Source organism: Colletes gigas, unplaced genomic scaffold (assembly GCF_013123115.1).
Source record: "Colletes gigas isolate AHSC1104 unplaced genomic scaffold, ASM1312311v1 Colletes_gigas_Sc00007, whole genome shotgun sequence".
NCBI classification, from domain to species: Eukaryota; Metazoa; Arthropoda; class Insecta; order Hymenoptera; family Colletidae; genus Colletes; species Colletes gigas.
Window position 1 is genome coordinate 4,981,078 of NW_025106636.1, and position 25,288 is coordinate 5,006,365.

A 25,288-nucleotide genomic window follows, 5' to 3' on the forward strand; every position below is an offset into this window, starting at 1 on the left:
TCGAAACCAACCGGGTATGATGGCTGCAAGAAACGTCGATCACCGCCAGGAAATTCGAGTTTAATCACGTCGATTCTCGGCTGGATGTCCGCGATCCGGTGCCCCGATAAATTAAAATCGTCGCGAGCAGGTCGAAATATCGGCCGTATAAATAGAAACCGGAACGATCGTAATATCGCGGGGGAGATAGAAGCACGGTTTTGCATTAAGCCAAACGATAGTTTCCCAAGAGCACGCGACGACCTTTTCGCGACCGCACGGGCGTCGTGCCAGCTGCCAACAATCAAGGAACGATCCTTTCGTTTTTCAAATAAGTCTCGTTTCGATATCACCAAACGGAGTGAAAGTTCGGGAAAAATAGATATTGGTTTCTGCTACATAAGAGACTTAAATATTTGACAATCTTTGTGTTCTCAATTCTTCATACTTCCAAAGACCGAAATTGGAATATAGAAATATATTTCAAACGCCAAAGGGGGTCTTTTTTTTGTTGCAATTTGGGACGTTTGGAGTCTGATAGAAATACCGAGCGTCGTTTGCATCCCCCCCTTTGGCACACGCGTTGGTCGTTTAAGCCCACCGAAAATCCTTCTCCCTGACCGGTCCATATTTTTTCAATTCTCATCGACGTCGTTATTCTTCCACGAGCTTTCACTTTTCCCTTCCCGACGCCGGCCATTTTTCTCGCCGGCTACTTTATCTCGCCGAGCTGTGGCGAAGGACAGACCGTTTGATATACAGCAGAGCTTCAATCTTTTGAGCGAAATGGGGTCCCTGGGGTTCAATAATACCTCGCCGTTAATAAAAGAATCTATTATTTGGAAATATTGACCTCCAACGCGATACACTACGTACGTGGTAAACTCGTAGCAGTACCAAAGTGGGTGGGAAAGGGGTGGGACGAGAAATGAAGTTTTCAATCGAGAAAGATACGAACGGCTTAAACAGTTTTTCATATCGATACGTTTATCAAAATTTCACAACTGTTGGCGTATATATATCATAAATTTTTAAAAATTCCTCGCTTCGACACTGATTCAATTGTTCGTGCTTGTGATAATAGGGTAGCAATTATATCTTTTTCGATGTGGAAGCACGTGAAACGTAATGGACGTCTTTGGAAACTTCCAGGACGTCGCAGCGGAAGTTGGATAAAGTCGTTAAAAGCGGCGAGCGGCGTGGCAGAAGCGCGTTACGCATTTGTACGCGTTCTTAACGCGTTTTATTACTGTCTGGCTGGAAGCGTTGCTTTTACCTTTAAATTCGCTCTAGAGCGAAAAAAGGAGGTTTACGCGTAGGGAGGATAATAAAATTTTCATCCGATATAACGAAATTATGAAGATAACGCTTCAGCAGGGTCGAGTTAATCGTTTCGTCCGCCATGTTGTCTATTGTCCGCGAAATTCAAAAGAAAAGGATAAAGGGATGCTTGGATTGCTCGCTGAACGTCGAACAGCTATCAGGCGTATTTATTTTCGAAATCATTTATTTACCAGCTGTCAAATTTCATAACGTTGGTTGTTCACGATGTCGAGCGATAAAATGGAATTTTAAAATCGACGGATAACCGAGAACATCAGGCGTATCAGTTTTATTTCGATGGAAACGTCAACGGGGACAAATCTCAAGAAAAATTCCTCGGTTAAAAGGATCAGCGGGCGTTTTATTAAATGTAAGGCGGTGAAACTGTTTCTGTATGGAGCGTTTCGAGCCGAGTAACAGAGACTGTCTGAATTTTACTTTCCAAGTTTCCAACGTAAGAGCGAAACCGTATCTCGACGTCGAAGTTTTCGTCCGTTTCGTGTTCCACTTCGATCCGCCACCTCCCCCTCTGACGGGGGTTGGTTCTCGTGGAAGAAAATCCATCGAGCCGTCTTATTTCTTCGCGAGACTCGGAGCAACGGGAGGAAATATTTCTCTCGTACGGTTCTTATCCGCCGGAGGATAAATTTTGGCCGCTGAATCTCGGACGAAACTCGAACGGGATCCTCGATATCCGTTTTCCCTCGACTTCTCATTGGCTTCGTTAAAATTATTCAGATCCAGGGGGCACGATGGTCTGACGCAAGTGCAAGCAACGATAAATTGTCCGTCTGGTCGCGAGATCGTATTCATTCGCGTTTCGTTGCCGCTGGATCGACTGGGTGTTCCCCGTTAGGTTCCCCATAAGTCATTGTCCATAAAAAATGAACATCCACGGGGCTGTTTCCAGCTGTGAAACGTTTCGTTTCGACCTGGGCCATAACTCATCGCACTGGCGGGGGAATTTGAATCGTTTTTTGCAGCGAAAACTTTTACGTTGCACGTTCGGTTACAGTAAAAATAAGGCAGTAACTTTTAATGCAAATTTAGAATATTTCTGATGCGTGACAGGGTCTTCTACACAGTGGTGAACCCTATTTTAATGATGAAAGTGTAAAAACAGTGTTCGTTGCATGTATCCGTACCACAGATTTGTGCAATAAGCGAGGCACTACTGTCAGTCGTAAGGAAGACCAAGAATAGTACGATGTATTTTTATTTCCTGGTACAGTATTCATTGAAACGATATTTAAAGAAAAATAGAAATTTATGACCACAGTTCTTTGGAGTAGACAAAAATAATTCTTCCAAAAATGGTGAAACTGGTATTCACATAATACTCGATCCTTTTAACCCCCGACGTTGTGAAATTGTGAATTGGTACTTTGGTCTCGTCACGATGCAAACGAGCAATGCTGATCTCCAGAAACGTCTATGTGCCCTTTAACATAGTACTTGGAGGCAAGTTGGAACGTAAACAAAACTAGAACAAGAAGAAGTTTCTTGATAATCTGGAACTGTCGAGACACCCAGAGATTCTACAATACGTGTAATTGTGCAAGTAACTCTACCGAGTGAATGCAAAGCCATCTCGAAATAATTAGTTCGTGATCCCGTGTTTGCTAACCATAATCCTGCCAGGATGTTACTTTCAGTCTGATATCAAATTTGAGTAATTTTGGAATCTGTAAATAAAATATACCGTCCAGTGTGTTCGATCAAGGTTTCAAAAATAATCGATTGTCTCAAACTGATATCTCGAACGGGGTTTCTTCTGCAAAATCCCAAAGTTGCCCCACTTTTTCCCCGCATGGAACACCAGTAGGTCCTTAAATCACTCGTTGGTCAAGGAATCAAGGTAATACGATCATTTTACCCGCCAATTTGTTCTCACTCGACATCCTTAGTGGCATTTTTCCTCGTGGATTCGAGGGTCTCACGTGTCTCTACTTACCTTTATCTCGTGGTTCTAACGAGCTCTAGCACCTTCCAAGAATCAATTGCAACGTTCAATCCGTGTTCAGAGCAGAGCTCGCTGGAAAGGATTTTCCTGACGAAAAGAAACCATTGTCGAGATCCATCTATATAAAATTACTCGTAAAAATCTAATCACTCGCCAACTTTTTACTACCTCCTGCCCGTTTAGATTTCTTTTCGACCATTTTTGCAAAGTTCTTGTCTTAAAATGCTTATTTATAAAAAAGAAATTGCGATGAATGACACGAAAATTGTGATTCGATCTATGGCGTCGCCTCCCATGCTCGCCGCTAGAGGGATCACGCTCTCACAAGCGCTCGATAGACCCCCCATTTTCCTTTTCTATCCTCCTACGAAATTCTCTTCCACAGATCTATTAATTTGTAGGATATTCTGGGTGCAAAAGTGCATTCGATAGGTCTCATTAGTTTCAAGAATTTTTCAATAGAATTTGATCAACATTTTGGAGAAGGCGCTCCGATTCTCAAAGGCTTCCGTATCGCGTGATTTAATTAGAAACCAGGTATTGCTCTGCAAATTCCGATTCGATTCATCCGAAAGGAACTGTATCAGGTGACAACAATGCTCTGTGATCTCACAATTAGGATTGTCGTGTTGCACGGAGAGAGATTGATTTTGCTAGTCTACGGTAGAGAATCCTCAATTTATTCAGTATAGAGCCAATAAAAAGAAATTGATGAGTTACTGATAGAAGAATAAAACAATAGTAATGGTAATAAACAGGCTCTGGTACATCAGTTAATAAAAGAAAAAGAAGAACTAGTTCTTCTAGGTTCTGATAAATATAATATGCAAGGAATATCGAGTTAATATTTTCTGTTGAATTTTTTAATTCTGTAATTCTTAATGTTTCCACTTTTCGCTAATAATACTTGCTAATAATACTTATTTATAAGGAATCGTCTCCTTTTCCGTTCCTCCGTATAAATTGAAAAGTACATGGCATACATTATATTTTGATTTCACTTATCAAAATGAATGATACAGTTTCTCCTGTGAATAGTTTTTTTTTAATTTTAATCACAATCGTGACAATCGAAGTGTCGAATAATTACACGCGAACGAAGCCAAGAACTTCACGAGTATTGGAAGCCATTAGTGTCTAATTGAAATTCACGCCGCCAGATGTCAGTTCGATAGTTAAGACTCGTCTTACCTAAAATCTCTTGGCTTCGATCGCGAGTAATTATTCACCAATTCCACCTTCTTTCGATTCTATTTAAAATTCCACGAATTGAATCACGTCAGCCACGATTCGATAGTTGGAATCTTATTTAATTCACCTGTAAAACTTTGATGGTTTCATACAAAAACAAGGTTTTTTAATTTGTTGCTATGCAGCGATGGATTCGTTGGCCTCGTCGAAATTTATGTAAATCTCGAGGGCCTCCCATCGTGTTCGCGCCTCTGAACGCGTGCCGGCCGGGAGGCTGGTTGAAAAGGCGAGAATGTGGGTCATTACCCACTTATTTTACGAGGAGTGAACGAAGGTTACATAGCCGGGGCTTTCCGCGGTCGGAGACACGGAGAAAAAAAAAAAATATCCACCGATGCGTACACTGCGCGACAGCGCAATTTTCCTTTTTATTTTTTCTGAATACTTTCTCTCGAATAATAGTTTCTCGCTATTTACGAAAGTCTCGGGCGTTTCAACGGGTATGCATTACGCGAGATTGTAAGTCTCGTTAACATTGCTCGTCCGACGCGGAGCGATGAAGAAAAGTATACCGTGCAACCCTCCAGTGCACGCTTGAGCAGAATTTTTTTCCTTTGTCGAATGTCCCGCCGACGCCAGAAACAACGCAAATGCTCTGTGCGTTAATTTCAGCATTGTCTTTCATGTTGTCACTGTGATCCATCGTTCTGTGACAACTTGAGAGGCAACACTGTATTTGAATTTGAGTGGTTCTGTAAATTTAGAATGTTAATGTAAATAAGAAATATTTATACACTGTAGGGTTGTGAAAAGAAAACAGTGGCATAGTGATTGATGCAGTAGTGTTTACTGTCCCGCTTCGCTCAGTTGTAATGCACCTTCCAATCAATGGCTCACATTGAAGCTACGAATTTGCAATGTAACACGTACTCTTTGGTATATTACGCGACGTCAGAGGAGCTCTAATTACGACGATTTAAACCGTGATACTAGAACGGAAGCCCAATAGAAAATATCTAAACGCATCGACGAAGTAATCCTTGTGTTGTACATGTACAAAAATAAAGTTCGCGCCGATGCGTCGAAAGGAACACTTGCGTATCGGAAATCAAATCTTGTCGTGGCTCGTGGCTTCCGGTAACGGGACTGTCGTCGCTCGAATTTACTCGAATTTCGCAATCGAAGGGATCTCATTTTCGAAATAATTACTCGTGTCGATGTGTTCAATTTCTTAAAAGAATTTAAACGATTCTGTTTCATGTGAGCGGGTAAAAATTATTTCATATAACCGAGGACTACTATTGCACTTCGGTTTAATTTTCATTTTGAAATTTCTTCTGAAATATTTTGCAATTTTGTGTCTCTGTTTCAATGACTCGAAGAACGAATAGTCAATTTGCTAGAATCAATTGGAAATCGTATCTGTGGCTGTTCGATCCATGCTCGAAGGAGGATACAGTTGCAATTTGTCAGTTAGAACGATACTATCGACACCATTTATTTACTTCGAATATAATTCCCCTTTAAATAGCGCGGATTTTGTTTCGATATCGATGTTGGATCCCACTATTGGTATGTCCGTGCCGATTGTTGTTATCGCGAATGATACGAATCTAACGGATAGGATTAATCGGAAATTCGAGCGAATCGAGGCAGTCGATGACGTTTAGCTAGGTCAGTGTCAGCGCTCGATCGAATGAATGTCTGCAATTTCTTTTTGTTTTACCCATCCAGGTCCATGAAACGGCTTTTAAACGCATCTGAGCTGTAAAAATAAGAGGATTCGAAGCTAACTTCCGATACAATCGTCGGATCTCGGATCAAAAGTGTCGGAATCTTTTACTGAAAGTACTTTCGAGCCCCTATCAACAATTTTCTGAAATTTCTTTTCGAAATAATAAATAAAAAATATTTTGTTTCTTTTCAGATAGTAAAAGATGTACTAACTGTATCGACTTAGTATTTATATTTAATTATGTATATCGTTATATGGTAACATATGTGAAATTTGATTGAATTTTGATAATCTGTACAGATTACGATATTGTTGTTTGTTTTCCATCTCGTTTACTTCTCGAAAATTATGAATAACACAAAATGTCGGAACAATTTTGGCACAATATATTATTAGTCTTTGATCGAAGAGAATCGTTAGAAAATTTAATAGGGAGATATCGCATGAAATTATTTTCCACAATAATAAATTCAGAATATAATTTAATTATTTATATTTTCTCTGTGCAAAAAAAGGGGAATCGGAACAAATCGAACGTTAACAAAAATATAAATCACTCTTTGAATGAGATATTCCCAAATGTATCAGGTCGGTCCATAAATTCGCATATTTCGAACTGCAAAAAAAAAAAATAAAACTACGCTGCATGCACAATATTTTCACGTAAAAATGTTGTTCTGGCAAAGTCACAGTAGGAGTAAACGTTATGAGACTGGTATTCTAGGTCTCACTAGTGTTAAAAAGAATTAAACATTCACCAATGCTTTTCACTCGCTTTTCCAATGTAATCTCTTTTCACTTTGATGTCGAAATTCTATTTTGCAATGAAAATTTCCGTAACTGTTTCGACTCTTGGCATAAACAGTAGCACAAACACACACACGAACTTATGGACCTGGCAGTACTATATCGATCTCTTAACCCTTTGTCCTACAACCGCGTGTGAGACTTGTAAGACACAAGTATCACGCGTGAGACACGTGAGACACGTGAGACTTGTGGTCAGGCATTCGGGCCAAGACTGATTATCACGCGTGAGACCTGTGGTCAGGCATTTGGACGAAGACTGATCATCTCGCGTGAGACTCGAGGGTCAGGTATTCTGGCCAAAACTGATTATCACGTGTGAGACTCGAGGGCCAGGTATTCTGGTTAAAACTGATTATCATACGTGAGACTCGTGGTCAAGCATTCGGACCAAGACTGATCATCTCGCGTGAAACTCGAGGGTCAGATATTCTGACCAAAACTGATCATCACACGTGAGACTCGTGGTCAGACATTCGGACCAAAACTGATCATCACGCGTGAGACCGTGGAATATCTCAAAAACTGGGCAGTTTCGTTTAAATTTTGGGCTCACGCAATCGAACTTCAGATCGTAGTGCAAGGGGTTAATCTCACATTTCCAACACAGATTCGGAACCAAAGTTAACTTCAAATATCATCGTAGTTTAATAAGAAAAATCGTTTAAATTCATTGGTAAAAAACAAAGCGTTGCATTTTCATTCGAACGAGCAGTCACTGACGTTCAAACAGTCCAGCTGTCCTTTGAATTCCCTTGGACCATTCCCAAAGAATATCTGCTACATCTGGGAATCTCACATGAAACCTATCGACCTGCAGTGAGGTTAACGATGATAATAATTACGTCGCTCGTAGTAGGGGGGGGGAGGGGAAGATTGTGTACACTTTAAAGCAACACGGAACACGCACGCTACACGATTAAACATCACTTACAAAAACGACGGGCATACACAATTCACATACACGCGCGCTCGCACTCTCACCGTTGTTCGTCGTCAATGTATGTACAGTCCTTGATTATTATTGCTATGGTACATTTATACAGTCTAAACGCGTACAATAGGCCGTACGAATGAAAGTAAAGCGTTCGCAAGTCCTCTAGAAAAAGTCGAGTCTCTACCGCCGGAGAGAGGAGACGCGCGGGCTGGGACCGGAAGTGGAGAACGAAAGAAAAGTTTCGCTTTCCACTTGCAAACAAAATCTCTCTGATTGATCCAATACCACGTGCAGGAGTTTCTACCACCCTTTTGCCACCTTATTTCGTGCCTCGTGGCGGCAAATCGCTGGCTTTGTTGCTCTTTCGTGTATAGGATGAGACACCCAACATTGGGAACTTAAATAGTGTTTCTGAGGCGTATTGGTACGTGTGAGCATAATTACATGACTGAGGAAATTGCTTTAGGCTGACAGGAGGCGATGGAAATTGTAGCGTTTACATTTTCTTTTAAAAATAATGTATCGATGAGAAAAACATGTAAAACCTCGTTTATTGCACTGTAGTGACAATTAAATGGGTGGTTTGTTAGTAACAAGTGCAGTCGAAGAACCAGGAATTAGCGAGAATAGTGGAGTATGTTTTCGTTGAACCGATTACCCCGATAATTGCCCGAACCTCGATATATGCACGCGCCTCCATCTTTATTTTCGCGCAATTATCGAGGTTTCGTTGTAATTTCTTACCTAAGAGTGCTCGAAAGGTCACATATGACAGGAAAGATGACGAAGATGAGAGTTCATAGAATTTTTGTAGAATTTACTCATCCCATACACGAAAACTTGTGAGCTCCAAGTGACTATGAAAGCAACTCGTGACTCGGTTCCATGATATTTGCATTTCATGCGAACGCAGCCCGGCGCTCTTCTCTCGTTAACAATTTCATTGTTAATAAGTATTGCGTTACAGATAATACAGCTTTGTTGTTCTCTAATTACACCTAGGTAGCACTGGTTACCTTTATCCTACGTTTATGGTTGACAACGTATTTACAAAGTCAACGCGTGTTCGACGATTCTGCGCGCTGGTTGGTCGCCGGTCGGTTTATGAACAACTGGACAGTGCTTTTGCAAAATATTTACATCCATCTTGATTTACAATTTTTGAAAATTTTTTTTTAAACTTTGGAGTCAACTGTTATTTAAAATTAAACATGAAACTACAGTAATTAATAGAAATTCTGGTTCTGGCCTTCATTTTCAAGAATTATATTTGGAGAATTCGAGTAGATTTATTGTTATTGAATTCGACTGCTGATCGTATTTTTTAATCATTTTCATCGTACAAGGATTAATAATCTTATTGTCTCATTGATAGAAAGAAAGAAATTATTTGAATCTGCACCCAACCATTTAAATATACTACATTTTTACAAACAATACATTTTACATGTATATTTACAGATTTTTAGTAATGTATAGTTGCAATAGTGAAATGTGTTTGTTGAAACAGAACAAAACAAAATGGAAGTCAATAAGAAATTAAATCTAATGAAATAAAATTTGATTTAATTTTATTTTATTTTATTACTAGAATTTACAATAAAAAATGATCGAAGATGGATGACTGGCGGACAAGCAGCGCCCAAAATCGCATTTTAACTACTACTTCCGCGAAGCTCGTCGCCCACGAAGGTACGCATTTCCGGCACGTGTTTTTCTGACGAAATTCGCGATGTCGTTGCGCGCCAACGAAAGACGTAAAAAGAGTACTTATCATTTTTTTTTCTTCTTCTTTTGCCCCCCGTTTCCGGTTGTCGACAACCATTGTCGTCAGTCGTCACACCGCGGCTCGAAGTTTAAATGTTAATCCATTCATCCAGCGAACTCATTTACGAGTTCCCGACCGTGCGCGGAATTCTTCAAACTGCTTTCAACGCTCGCTCCACCGAACCCAGAAACCAAAGTTTGCGCCCCAAGATGCGCGAATATATAAATATTAAATCACTCAGCTCGTTTCCGCGATACATCTCGCCGTTCCTGAGCGCCAAGAAATCTTTCTTAATCCAGTATAACCAAAATTAAAGGCAACTTTTGGCGTGAAAAATCGTAAAATGAAATATCCACCGAAGAAGTGAAATGTTCTTCTCGTCCCCTGTATTATCAAAAAATGACCAGACTTCCGGCAGTACCACTTGTGAACACTTGCCATCCCCGAGAGCAACTTGCAATTCATCTGATAAATTTCCACTCGAGGTAAATCCAAGCCCAAGAAAGGATTCTTTCTTCGACTGTGAAATCCTTTAAGGAGATCAGAGAACTTCACCGAGTGTCTTCGTCGAAGAGACGAGAAGTGTCTTGTTCGATTTTATTCGCCCCCGGGCGACCGCCGCGGAGGGATCGAAGTCGAAGCTTTCGCGCGAACAGCGATTTAGCGTCTTGCAATTAGCAGTTTGGAATTCCAGCGTGACAAACGGTCGGGAACCAGCCAGTCAAAGTAGCTGACCTTAATGAGGGGGGGGGTTCTGATTGCGATCCACGGGCAGGAGGTTCCTAAAAAGGGGCTTAATTCGAGTCCAGAAATGCATAAAATCAGTCTCAAATACCGTTGCACTCGTTTCTCGGCGAACGGTTGGCAAAACTCACGGGGGCACGGCCTCTACTTCCGTCCGGATTAATTAACGCGCCTCTAATAAATCATTGAAGCGGAACGCCTGGCCGAGCGTAATCGATTCTATCGGACAAGGATGGAGCAAACCGTGCGTTTCGTTAAATATGTACGCGTACGTGTGCACCTGGGCAAAATCGAATTTTCACGTGACAAAATAGTGCACGTTCCACGGTTGTAAGAGATACGTATAATTGGAAACGTTTCCATTGTTTTGGAAATCGAATCCAATCATCGTGATGGCGAATTAAATAAGGAAAATTCCAAATCTTTTGATCAATTTCTGGCAGTTAAAATTTAATAAAATCTTTCGTTCGAAATTAGAAAATAACAGAAAGTAATCCCAATTCTGACTGAGAAATCGGGAACTCTGTTTGATATTCGTATTCTTTCTCATGTCCACTCGATTAAGCCACGAATCAAATTTACCTATCGCGCGGAGCCAATCAAAGAAATCAACTGATTATTAATTTTTACCAAAGAGAATATAGACTCAAAGTCTCGAAGTCTCGAACCATAATCAGAATCTGATCGATGCACACGTACGAAACACGGTTTTCGTTTTGCGAGCCCTTTGGTACTCCAATTCCGAGTCGTTTCATCGTTTCTCTAACACAGCGTGTGATTTATCGTAGGCGTACTCGCGATTCAACAAATTAGCAGTAAATACTTCTAGCTGAATGATCGATGATAGGTTGGCACCCTCTGCATTTCCTCTCGATTGGCAAATTAAATTGCACCGTCGTTCAGCGATCAACTCCGGCGGAATGCGCCGTGGGAGTCGACCGAGTCACGTCCAACTTAACTGGCCGCCCAAGGCCACCGAGTGGTCGTCCCCCACCATCTTCGTTTCCCCCACCATTCCGGTCCCCTTGAAGCTCCCGCGAGACGAGAGTGGGGACAGCGATGGAGGCGGTGACCTTGAGCGGCCAAATCCGACCGGAGCGGACGTGTAAAAGGGAATGCAGGTACCGCGTGTTCGTTCGCCCCATGGAGTTTGACGATCGTTCGGCCAACGAGCTGACGCCAAATTCGTTCGTGGATCTCAAGCTATGGCGTGTCCGGTGCGACTGTTCACGGGGGCTTCTCTCGCTAGACGAACTGCGACGGTGTCTTCCAGCAGCTCGCGCAGCACGGGAGGGCGCTCTTCAAGGTGTCCTTGAACGCTTCGCGAAAATCGCGGTTAAAGTACGCGTAGATCAGGGGATTCAGGGCGCTGTTGAAGTAACCTATCCAGAATAGGACGGACACCACCGTGTCTGGACAGTAACAAGACTCGCCGCACAGGGACGTCGTCAGATACCTGGGGAAGACACGAATACCATGGATTAGTATGGAGAACAGTTTATACCATTGTTTAATAATCTCCTGACGTTTCCTCTCGTCGAACTCTATAGTCAAATATTGCCTCGTTAACTGTAGTGATTTCTACCCCCTCAACTGACCATGTCCAGTTACAGTGGGCTTTCTCGAACGATTTTAACTTTGACTCATTTGCTATATTTTATTTTTAACATCCCCAGTATAAAGGCCCACTAAAGTTCAGTTCTACCTCCCTATAGTTTAATAATTTTCTGACATTTCCTCGTGTCGACCTCTACAGTCAAAGATTACCTCGTTAACTGTCGTGGTTCCTACCCCCTCAACTGATCGTGCCCAGTTACAGTGAGCTTTCTCGAACGATTTTAACATTGACTCATTTGACATATTTTATTTTTAACATCCCCAGTATAAAGGCCCACTAAAGTTCAGTTCTACCTCCCTATAGTTTAATAATTTTCTGACGTTTCCTCACATCGACCTCTAGAGTCAATATCAAATATTGCCTCGTTAACTGTCGTGGTTTCTACCCCCTCAACTGACCATGTCCAGTTACAGTGAGCTTTCTCGAACGATTTTAACATCGACTCATTTGATATATCTTTTTTTTAACATCCCCAGCATAAAGGCCCATTAAAGTTCAGTTCCAGCACGTCGTAACGTCTAATAATAGTGGTCCGCGAGCTGAATTATAACTCGGTGATCGCTACATTTCAATCCTGACCCAGACACTATATAAAACTCCGCTAAAAGCTTTCCTCGGGGTTTTCTTACCGGCCACAATAATTCTGGACGATGTCGACTAATGCAGCCGGCGTGAACGTACGAGAAAATTTTTCACGCTGACTAATGATCATATTTTCAGCCGCTTGGGAAGTTATTTATCTCGAACGCGACATTTAGAAACGTCCCGCGGACCGGAAATCTCCATTCACGCCCGCGGAAGCTAATCGAGCCGCGCGGTCGTGATTTACTGCAGCTGTCGAACGCGTTCGCATATGTCCGCAGCTGCACAATAATGCTCGTCGTGGCGGGCACGCTTGCAAATCATTCCAAGTTCTGCTTGAACGCGCTGCTTCGCCCCGACTGTCGCTCCTAACCTACGATTTTCGTGTAATTATAAATACGGGGGATGCCCACGACCTAATAGGTACGAACTAATAGGAATCCATGCCCTTTCGGACAATGGAACGGTGGGTGTTTCTCGTTTCATCAATCTGCTACCATGATCGAAATAACAAATGTATTGACAACAGTAGTATCAAAATAGTACGAAGAAATTATTTTTTAATAATTTGAAGAACAGTTTATTTTTTGGCCCAATTTATCGATGAAACGCATCGTCAACTCGAATTAACTGTAAGAATTAATTATTACGAGGATAACGAGAAGCGTGGGCTGCTAGACTGAAGCAATTAACCGAACTTCCATCGTTCGATGAAAAAAATGATGAAAAATATGGAAAACTTGCACGAGAGTATCGTAAACATCGAAACTTTCCTCTAACAGGGACAAGTCATACCATCGCGCTGAGGTATTTGCTATACGTTGTGGATTTTTCAAGTATGATTAATTTTTGTTATCGTCAAAGTAATCAATTCTCGGACGAGGAAGAAACTTTTTGCGACTTAATTCATTAATAACTTATTTTTGTAGCTGCAGCCACTCGCAGGCACGGTCGAACTTTCGAGGGGACGATTGTTTTAGCGTTTAGCGCAGCTGCGAGTTAAATAAATAATGTCCCGACGAAAAGTTTTCCACGAATTCACTGTTGTACAATTATTTTACGAAAATTCAAACTCACACTGCTGCATATAATTAATAACATAAGAATGTTGCTGGGTTATACAGAGTGTTAGACCACATCTGGGAAAAATTTGAATGTAAGATTTTAGAGGTCAAAATAAAACGAAAATCAAGAATACCAATTTATTGATTGAAGCTTCGTTAAAAAGTTATTAACGTTTGAATTTCCAAAAAAAAATATTTCGAATCGTTCTGAAAAAAATATTTTTGACTTCAGGGGTCAATTCTAACTATTTTTTGTCGATAGACATATCCACGAAATCCTACGCAGTTTCGAGAAAAAAATTCGAGTAGATATGAAATTTTTCGACAAAATTAAGACATTTCAAATCGTTCTAAAAAAATTATTTCTAGGTTCTAGGGTCAAATACAATCATTTCTGGTGAATACACATACCCCCGAATTCCTACGCACTTTCGAGAAAAAAATTGGAGTAGGAGCTGAAAGTTTTGGACGAAGAAAAAGAATTTCGAATCGTCTTGGAAAAATTATTTTTAGTTGCACGGGTCAATTACAAGCATTTTTGGTGAATAGACATATCCTCGAATTCCTGCTCAGTTTCGAGAAAAAAATTCTTTACAGAAAATTACATGTCTGACCATACCATTGATACGTTTCACTGAAATTTTTCGTCAAAAAAAAAACTTTTTCAAATCGTTCTGAAAAAATTATTTTCGGCTGCGGGGGTCAGTTGCAATAATTTTTGGTGAATAGACATATCCCCGAATTCCTACGCACTTTCGAGGAAAAAATTCCTGAATATGTGAAATTGTTCGTCGAAAAAAAAATTTCAAATCGTTCTGGAAGAATTAGTTTCGGTGAATAGATTATTTTGGCCCCTAGAATCTCTTATTAAAATTTCCCCCAGGAGTGGCCGAACACCCTATATAATTATGAATATTCATTCACAGTTTCTCTGGTTACTTAAGAAGAGTATCTATGGCAAACTTAGTTTCTCTCTGACTACTTTGAAAAGCTTGATACAGTCTAGAAAGCACTCTTTGTCCAACTGTCATAAACGTCGGGGCAAATTGCGACAGAAAAGTAGCACCGTATTTTGCTTCCCGGCTCAAAAGAGCGCATACTCTATCGAAGAAAATTAAATTCAACCCGGCCCTTCCAAATTGAACTTCCCAAAGCGCTCCTCTCGCCTCCGCAACAGCGAATTTTCCGAAAGTAGAACGTTATTTCAAACGGAAACATTTAAATCCAGGAAGAATCGTTCAGGCGAGGGATTTGTATAGAATGTAATATCGAGCCGCAGATTGCCTTTCAGCGGAGTCAGCCGATACACGAGTGATTGGAAAATAAACCACACGGTGGTCGAAATCGTGCTCAATGTAGAGTTCGAAAAATCATTTGAAGTAGCAGAAGAGATCCTCAATGTCAGTCGTTTGACCTCGTCGGTTTCCAAAACACGATCTTTAACGAAACTCCATACGATTCGAATGCTGCGTTTGGTACACGATCTTCCAGGTTGTTCTTCATTCCCTATCACGCGTGAAACTTCGATTCCCGACGAACGAATCGGCATAGCAACGGCGAAGTTCTCATTAGAACCCGATGCCTGGCAACTTCTGCCCTTATTATTCCAGCAGCAAGGAGGGAAGTGCCATTTCCTCGGAAACCACGGTCCTGCATCGCTTAGTCAAGCAAATAGTTGGACTGGATACGCGGAGACCGAGCTAAACTCACGGGCGTACTCTGCGGGATGCACTCGGCTTTGCATTAATAAAACATGCGGCTGGTTCAGCTTTCGCGAGTAATTCTCCGACTCCGGGAACTTGGCGTCGATGAAACGAAAGCTTCGAAAAGCTTGCAACCGCCATTCGTTGATGCACCGTTGCACTGCCGTACAGATGAGTTTCTGTTCAGTTTCCCCGACGCTTCCGGGATCGCGATTGTGCAAACCCCCCGCGCAAAAAAGTACTCGATGGATCGGATATTTACATACGCGTAGGTGGAAAACAGTTTTGCTATGAGTTCCGTCCTTCGACGGAATTGTTTACGAACGTCTGCGAGGAAAGTTGATGGAACTGAAACGTCTGTGTCAGCGAACAGCGGTACTTGCCGATCATTTGCATTTTTGGGCATTTAATCCCCCGGCGCGACCGTTGCATTACGAAACCGGGGATCTAATTTTAACTCGCGGAGTTGGACGGCTTCCATTGCGTGGATTTGCATTTTTACGAATTTGGTCGCCCGGTATAGCGTGATGCTATATTGAAATTATTATAGCTCGAGGTTCCAGTGATTCTACATGAAAAAATGAATGGATAACGAGGAATCAAATTTTGTTGTCCGAGGTTCCGTTTTCGAGGAAATAGAATTTGAATATGTTTGGGGCACGTGAGAGATTTGGTTAAAATGTCTATTCGTTAGCTCTCATTTCGATTCATATTTTTGAATATCAAGGCAAGTAGAATAAATGAATAATGGTCACACGTATAATTGTACGCTCGGAATCACACGCCCCAAAAAGCTTTCAATGCCAGTTTCTGCGAAACCGAAGCTTCGAATTGAAAATGTTATTCCGCATTTTCGATTCCCTTTTTCGTGAAGAATCGCCTCCTGATTCGGGATCGTACATTTGTCAGGACACGGTAATGCCATTAGTATATTAAGATAGCGCTGAGTTGGAAAGCGAGCTCCGAAAATATATGATCGTTTCTGCTTACCAAAGGAAAAATGGCAGCCAACATAGGAGGAACGCGCCCATTATTATTCCGAGCGTCCTCGCAGCTTTGTGTTCGGCCCTCCAGCTTTTCGTTTGCTGTCGTATCGATGTACCTGAAAATTATAAATTGTCACGTTTATGATTCGGTCGTTGCAGAGCAACCACAAACACACATATTTTGTTTCTTATATTAATAATTCTCAATGATATTATCGCGCAAATTCCATTATTTTGGCATTTAAGCTACTGTTCCCTGTCGTATAGAAACAACGTCGATGGGATTATTATTATCAAACAACGCGTGGCACGCGATTGTACGTTGAACTTTGACAAACCACAGTGATAATTAATTTCAATTTCGAAACGACGCTCGTTAACGCTCGAAGAATTTCAACATCGATGCGCCAAAATCAACGAAACAAATTCTTGTTTGTTATGACTCCTCTCGTGGCTTCGTAGGTGCAGTCTTGTTAAAAATAAAAAGAACGTGTGAGTTTCCGAAAATTGGAGTAAAAAATTGGCTCTGATAAACAAAAATTTATTTCCTCGAATTCGTATTTAAAGATAGTTCGCAAAAAGAAACGGTAATTAGGCGTTCTGTTTAATTTGGGTCAGCCTGATATTTATAGAAAAAGTATACATGTATTTCATAAGTAGATAAAATTTCGATACGTTCTCGCGAGACCTAAATTGTCCGGTTGATCTCGTTTCGAGTAATTTATCTCTGTCCCGATTAACCCCTTCTCGAGTCACCGAGCCAATGATAAAGATTGCACTTCCTGAAGGTGCACGTCGAATGCAGCAGCGTGTGTCCATTCAGGAGCACGTGGCCCCCGAACGAAAGATAGCAAATTCATTTGGACGGGGCCGATATCCAACCGTTGTTTAGATAATGCGAAGTGCCAGAATAGGAAGGCAGTCGTTGAAGCGAAAGCTGAAGGGTTCGCGTGCTAGGACGCAGTCAGGCAGATTTAGGTTGGTTGGTCGATGCTCACCGGCTTCTCCGCTTTCGTGCAATCGATGCGCTCGTCTATCAAGATGCAAGAAGCGTCTGTTCTACGGTATGCCCAATTTAAGTGTACACACGCAATCACTTCCCGAGCTGTTCAAGACGCAAACAAATTCATAGAACAACAATATCAATGTCCAGAGTACCGAGCAACGTGAAATTACAAACTCATGAGAAACTAGTGGACATAACATGAGGGAATAGTCTGCTGGTTTCATTCTTCGTCCAAATTTCTCAAGGATGTAGGACTAAACGAATTGGAGAACTCAGAGAAAGGTAAATTAGCAGATCCATGAGAGGCTAGTAGTGTATCATAGCATTGATCAGACCTAGTGGACATATCGTGAGGGAATAGTCTGCTAGTTTCATTCTTCGTCCAAATTTCTCAAGGATGCAGGACTAACCGAATTAGGGGATCCAGAAAAAGGTAAATAGCAGGTCCTTGAGAGGCTAGTAGTGTATTATAGCATTGATCAGACCTAGTGGACATACCACGAGGGAATAGTCTGCTAGTTCCATTCTTCGTCCAAGTTTCTCAGAGATTTAAGACTCTAACCGAATTAGAGAACCCAGAGAAAGGTAAATAGCAGATCCATAAGAAACTAGTAGTGTATCATAGTATTGATCGAACCTTGTAGACATATCATGAGGAACTAGTCTGCTACTTTCATTCTTTGTCCAAGTTTCTCAAAGATTTAAGACTAACCGAATTAGAGAACCCAGAGAAAGGTAAATAACAGATCCATGAGAAACTAGTAGTGCATCTTAGTATTGATCGAACCTAGTGGACATATCGTGAGGAAGTAGTCTGCTACTTTCACTCTTCGTCCAAATTTTTTTCAAGGATTTGAGCCTACCCGAATTATGGGAAGTATCTTAACAGATATTGAGGCACAGCAATATCTTACGTAGTATTGAAATGCTTGTGAGTGGCGCCACGGATGGTAAAAAATTTACCGCGAGAAAATGAGACTCGCGTGCTTGTGGTAAAAGGAACACCTGTCGGTCTCTTCGGAGTTGTCGGTTGGAAACTTTATGATACTCCAGTTGTTCCCGGAGTCCCTCGATTCCGGAAGGGAAGCACCACGCAGGGATTGCGAATAACGTTGCTGCAATCCGCTGGTCCCGCGGGAGCTCTGGCACAAAGCGGATTCGGAACTTTTTAATGGAGACGAGAAAAGTAGTTTAGAGGGGGAGGGGGGGGGCGGGGGTGGGGCGACGGGGAACACGTAATCCTGGAAGTCCCGTTTCGCGAAAAACGCTTCGAGGAACGCGAGTTGTTTCGAGAATTTGTTCTTGTCCATCTGCTTCGAATGCTGTTTGTTTCACCGTCGAGCGTCCATCGCTCGTTAGGTTCGTCCTTTTCGAGAGTATTGTAGGAACACTCGGGGTGTCATTGGTACGAAGGGTAGTTTTTCAAGTTAAATACCGACTGTCTGACTTCATTTATTTAAAATTATTAAAAATGTGCGTCTTGCACGAACTGTAAATTGAACGTGCAATTGTAAAAGTTTAAAAGAAGGTAGGAAGAACAGTAATATAGAAATGGATTCGAAAGTGTGTGTGTTTGTGATTCTCCTGGATTGGAGAGGGATCCGTTAATTCTGGTTCTTGGAAATTCCGTCTCGAAACGAGGTTAAGAAAAACGAATGTGCTTCGAACTGGTTTTCTTTCAGCGAGTCAATTTTTCTCTGCCCCCTCCTTTGGACGAGATCGATTCGATGCATGGTTAAATGAGAGAACTCTGAAAAACGGTAAGAGATAAAAAAGACGAGTTTCATTAAGCTCCCGCTGGGAGCTTTGAAACGGAATCTTCAATGATTTTATTAGCCTGGATTTTACGAACCATCCTCGGTAATGTTCAGTAATGCAATACCTCTTATCTATTAAGAGGAGAATGAAGATCCTCCTTCCATAAATATGCAACCTTGTGTATTCTGTATTAAATTTTTTGCTTGAATTACGAAACAGTAAATGAACACAAAATACTTCTCCCTTTTTATTCAACTATTTCTTTGGAAAGGTACACAAAATTAATTTAAATTATGTCATACATATTTTTCGATCGATCTTCATGCTCGAGGTGACTGTCTAGTGTATAGTCTATCCCTAGCTGAACAGTAGGTGTTTAGAATCTGTTTTGCATGCATCTGTCTAAGCTTTGATAAACTTTTCATCGTTCCTCGACGTCGTTCGCTCGACATTTCGTTTAATCGGCTTCAGACACAGCCGTGAACGTCACGGTTAAGTAAAATCCGCTCGTTCTCGTGCCGTAACATTCGACAATGGCGTAGGCATTGAGCCCCGTCGTCGCGTTTGTGCCGCCTAACAGGCTGAACAATGAGAATCTCGACGGTAATACCAAGTAGGTACACGTCTCGAATATACTTAGCTCTACGCCCGTCTGAGACCACGGCCGGACAAGAGCGACGTAATCCTCATTCAACAAGACCTGCATATTGTATGAAAGTGGGGCACCGGTCGTTTCCTGAAACTTACTGGCGTATCTGTCCCCCCCTTTGGCTCGGAATTTCGCCAGCAGCTCAGACCGGCAATTAAGCGGCATTATTATGCGATTACCCGTCTCGAACGTAGCAGATGGTACTGTTTCGTTTTTGCGTTGATCCGCCACCCATCCACCTGCCGCGTCTCGACACGCTTCGTTCGGATGACCGAACCGATAACCGTAACGATTACGTTTCGAGATCCAACTGAGTGGTACAGTTCAACAAGTTAAATAGACTGACGGGGTGGTTCGATAGTGGAGAAATAATTGGCATGAGATCGGAAGATCAAACTATAATCTAGGCCTTCGTAGCTGGTGGATGTCGACAGGGTACAGCAAAAGATTGTAGAAGGATGAGAAAATCTGGGGATCTTATTTAACTCTTGGAGCTGCAAATTTGTTCTTCATAAACGAGGATATTCAGGGTAGAATAAATACAACGTAATGAGGGTTGTATCAAAGGAATTTATACCGGAGCAATGGCTACCTCGGTTCTGCCTTTTCACTTGCCTCTTGTGTTTGCGGTCTACTCGTTATCTCTGTTTGCACTCCACTCCTGGCATAGTCAATAGTAACTATTTTAAAATAGTTAAGGAGTGCAGTCTGACCATACTTTTAGCCACGACCTATCCCTACTGTGAGCATAATCAAGCATCCTCATTTTACCTAGCTATCATACCTAGCTATGCTTTTAGTGTAGGCAAGAATAGTCACCTAACCCTACTCTTATCATAGTCGAGCGTGTAAACTTAGACCTACTCTGAACATAGTCAGACATATCAACCTAATCTTAACACAGTTAAGTATGCAACCTAACCCTGCTCGTAGCAAACTCAGGCATTCTAACCTAACTTATTGTCTAACTTGTAATCGTCAGTTCCAAACACTTGAGAGGGGAGACTCGGGTAAAATGGTAAATTAGAAGTGATATTTGACAATTTTTTTACAGCATAAGAGTTAGGTTTGGGTTAGGTTAGTATATTCTTTGTCATTTCAAGATACAAATATCTTTTTTTCGTTACGTGTTATCGACTTCAGATGAAACAATAAATGTTATTCCTTATGTGCAGTCTGGCATTTTTTTCCTTTGATCTAGAATAAAAAATCTAACGACATTTTGCTCGTAATAGTACTACACGACATACGAACTAACATACTTCGTAATAATAATTATTTAAACTATGTTTATCGCATAATTGAATTAGAAATTTATCTTCGACAATCTTGCATTTTTTAAGGAATCTTCACACTTGACCTAACCTATTATTAAAAAATGAATTTTTAACAATTTAGCACGTTGACTAATATCGAAAGAAAATAAAAAACACGTTGTGGCTTCCATGGAAGCGATAACGAGGGGGGTTTGAGTGTCGCGTAAACGATTCGTGTTTTTACGACGATATTTACGGCTTCATTGAAAGTACGTTGAATTTCCATGCTGTTTTCCATTCGGTACGCGCAGCAACACTGATATAAATGGAAATCAGGCCTCCGTCCAGCGTCGTTTTGTTTAAACATTTTCCAACGCGTCGTCTATCACGCTTTCGTTTGCATGGCCGGGCGGGGGGAAGTGAATTATGTTACGTCGACCAGCGTCGCGCGCTGCATTGTCTGGTTTTTTGTTTCGCGCGAAGAAAGCCGAACAATACCGTTTGAAATTATTTCGCGAGAAGGACAAAAGGAAAGTGTGAGAATTCGTATCGAATTTCGCGTCGAAAATTTCAGGGAACGTACTTTACCAGCAGTCGAACCCGTAGCGTTGGCTAGAGTCAGACACCCGGTACATCCGGTATATACCCACCTTCGGCGCTTCAAAAGTGTTTAAACTTCGAAAACTAGCGCGAACAGCCACATACGAAATGATATACATGTACCAGGCTACAACCGCGATAGTCAGATCGATACCTAATTCCATTAAATCATGTTTCAATGAACTGTGCGCCAGATCTTCAACCTCGTTTCTCTAAAGAGCGAAGGTTCGTTTGAAAAGAACTTATCCCTCATTCCAATTCAATTTAGCTCCACAAAGGGAATCATTTTCCGTCCGGCTATATACATCCGAGTTCGTTTCATAGGTTTCTTTAAAATTCTCTGTCTCGAGCGCGCCCGGGCAGGTTTAATTCCGCCCGAAAGCTATCCAGGCTCATTCTCGATCCTCGACACGATCGTACCACGGATCCTCCTCTTTTCACGAGCGTTTCCGCTCGACGGAATCACTCGCGTGATCCCTCACGAGGAAATCTTATCTTTCCTCAATCTCGTTCAACCCTTGATCCACGTATGGCCCGATCAGACGATTCGGATCCCCTGTTATCACTCGGTCCCTCTATCTTCGCCATCGTTACTCCTCCACTGACCCTGAGCTTCGTCTTCACTCACCGAGAAAAAAGATCACGGAACCTGTAGACGTGCTCGCCATTGGACGTTTATTCCAGCTTTCGATGCTATGAGAATTCTCGTTCCACGAACTTCCCCGAACATGTCGCGACATTATTGTCCCCGATATTTTTTTGTCCCGACGTTCCTGATACGGAGTTACGCTCGGGGCAGTTCTATTTCACGGGGCGTTAGGTTCGGACGTATGGTAAAATAACGATAATCGACGGCTTACAGGCGGAAAGATTATTCTTTATTACAGGGAGGGCTACTATACTACCGACAGAGTGTTGCTCTCGAACACGAGCATCGTTTTGTTATTGTTTATTATTTCAACAAACCTGTCATGCTACTCCTAGTGGACTACTCCGAGCATCGAGCAGAATTACCGCGCTTAATTGAAACAGACCATCCACACCGGCGAGCGATTAATAAATCACGTTTCTGAATTTATGATCGAATTGCCCAAGGCGGAATACCGCATGCCACATTTCCATTAAAATTCTACCAGAAGATCGATAAGTTCCTCGTGACGAGTTAAGTGAGATCCTTGTCAACCACAAGGTACATTCGTACGCCTCCCCACCGACCTTCCATCAAACCCGTATCACTTCGAATATAAAAAAAAAGCAACTACTCACCCCTCCATTCAGCGATCGTTGTAAGCGTGGAAGAATCTACCACAAGAGGCTCTCGATATCCCGCGCGTATCCGGTCGCTGCCTCGGTGTGTAAACAACCCTGAATGATAGAGATTTCTCACCCCCTTGTCACGCCATACCGCTTGTAAACTACCCTGCGAGCCGACGGCTGCCGATGGAGGATTCAGCGCCCACTCGTGCGAATTCTCAAGCACATTAATCACTTAATCGCTTTCTGGCTTCGGGCTTTTTCCCTATTGTTAACGCGCTGGCTGCCCGGTACGAGTCACCTATGCCAATAGGCGTTTGGAATGAGAATGAGACATCAACTTGTCAAACAAGTTTGATTCCCTCTTGCTATAATTACTTTTCTTGCGTGTTAAAGGAAATTGTTGGAGAACTTTATATTTAATATGAACCACTGTGAGGGCTGTACAACTATAGGTATCTCTTTGGACTCGTGTTTCCAATTTCACAATATCTAGTTACTTCTAGTTATACGATGAAACGTTTAGTTCAATACATAATTCACATAACCTTCGAATGATTCATGGGTTAAGAGAAACTTCAATTCTCATTTTTAAATAAAAAACAATTTCGATTTTTTCGATCCGTCACAGCGGTTTCCCCCCTTAAATTTCCATTTCAAATTCCGAAAAATATCCGGAACGATTAGAAGCGTTTTTAGCGCATCGCTAACCACGGCTCCTGCTGTTTCCACCCCCTCTTTCCCGGCGAGTCTGCTGTCGTCGTTTCCAGATATCGAGCGAACAAGTGGAGGGCGAGGGTGTTGGGGGGGAGTGTTCTCGTTGAAGCTGCCTGGAACCGCGTTCACTGACCTACCCTACTGCTCACCGCAGGCTGGGAGAGATCAAGCCCCCCTGTAGTTCCCTCGCCCTCTCGTTCTTTCGCGTTTGCCCCATCGCTACTTCTCGCGTCGAACCAACCCCCTTCCCCGTTCCCAGCCCAGCCTCTTCAGACTCATCTTTACAAACCGTTTTAGCAACCTGCTGGATGGTGCGTGTTGAAACTGAGCCACCAGGAAACGTTACCCTTGTTTGGTATTAGGAGAATGTTCTAATTATTCGAACGACCCTGGTGATCCTTTTGTACCCGGGTTAATTGAAACCCAAACTCGAGGAGACGCTTAACGTCTTACATGTTTATAACTTCACCTTGGGCAATCTTGTTGATTGCTTGGGTCTGTAGCTTCGAAGGAAGTTCTCTGCCTCTTATTGGGCTGGTCTTACTCGTCGTTAGGGGATATCGAATCTATCAGGTCCTTTTGTAAGTTAATTGAAACCCAAACTGAGGAACACTCGATATCTGATGATATATCTAATTTTTCAGCTCTGCCTTTCATTATGCTAGGCCTAGTAGTCACGAATTGATCTCCCAATTGATTTTCATTGACTTTTCAAAATTGAAATCCACCCAATTCTGTGTTCCTTTTGTAAGTTAACTGAAACCCAAACTGAGGAACACTCGATATCTGATGATATATCTGATTTTTCAGCTCTGCCTTTCATTATGCTAGGCCTAGTAGTCACGAATTGGTCTCCCAATTGATTTTCTTTGACTTTTCAAAATTGAAATCCACCCAATTCTGTGTTCCTTTTGTAAGTTAATTGAAACCCAAACTGAGGAACACTCGATATCTGATGATGTTTTTCAGCTCTGTCTTTCATTAAGCTAGGCCTAGTAGTCACGAATAGTACTCCTAATTAATTTTCATTGACTTTTCAAAATTGAAATCCACCCAATTCTGTGTTCCTTTTGTAAGTTAACTGAAACCCAAACTGAGGAACACTCAATATCTGATGATATATCTGATTTTTCAGCTCTGTCTTTCATTAAGCTAGGCCTAGTAGTCACGAATAGTACTCCTAATTAATTTTCATTGACTTTTCGAAATTGAAAGCCACTCAATTCTACAGGACAAAATTCCCAGTGCTCGTCTGCGATTATACGCCAATTCTCTTACGTGGCACGATATAAAGGAAAGTGCAGTGACCTATTCCAGATGATGGGATGAACTCCGCAGCGTCTCTGCTTGCCCCTCCTCCCCCTCCAGTCATTCACACCGCCTGGTACGGGCGCAGAGACCGTAAGAAAAATATTTCTTTTCCCGCCTGCTATTGTTTTTCTTCTCCCGCTGTCTACTTTTTCTTTATTCCAACCATCCTCGCGGCTGTACAAAGTTAACGACACGCGGAATACCGTGCGAAAGTTTTTATCGCGGAAGAGCTTTGAGCTTTCTTTGATCATCGACCGGTCCTCCAAAGAATATTTACAACTAGCATTCAGAAATCATTATTTTTAAGCTTTGCGATTCCCAACGACCACCAATTAAT

The 25,288-nt window shown here is 41.9% G+C and overlaps 1 protein-coding gene across 5 annotated transcripts in view; it reads right to left on the minus strand.

Annotated features, from left to right (window-relative positions):
- Nucleotides 1-3,560: 3,560 nt before the first annotated feature.
- LOC122396400 (octopamine receptor beta-3R-like) overlaps nt 3,561-25,288 on the minus strand; it is a 101,320-nt gene continuing 79,592 nt past the window's right edge. For all 5 annotated transcript variants that reach the window (XM_043394755.1, XM_043394753.1, XM_043394752.1 and 2 more), the window contains 2 exons: nt 16,405-16,516; nt 3,561-11,903 (listed from right to left, as the gene is read on the minus strand). In XM_043394755.1, the coding sequence (XP_043250690.1) occupies nt 11,693-11,903; nt 16,405-16,516 (323 nt within the window). In that variant the 3' untranslated portion in view covers nt 3,561-11,692. The remainder of the gene's footprint in view (nt 11,904-16,404; nt 16,517-25,288) is intronic.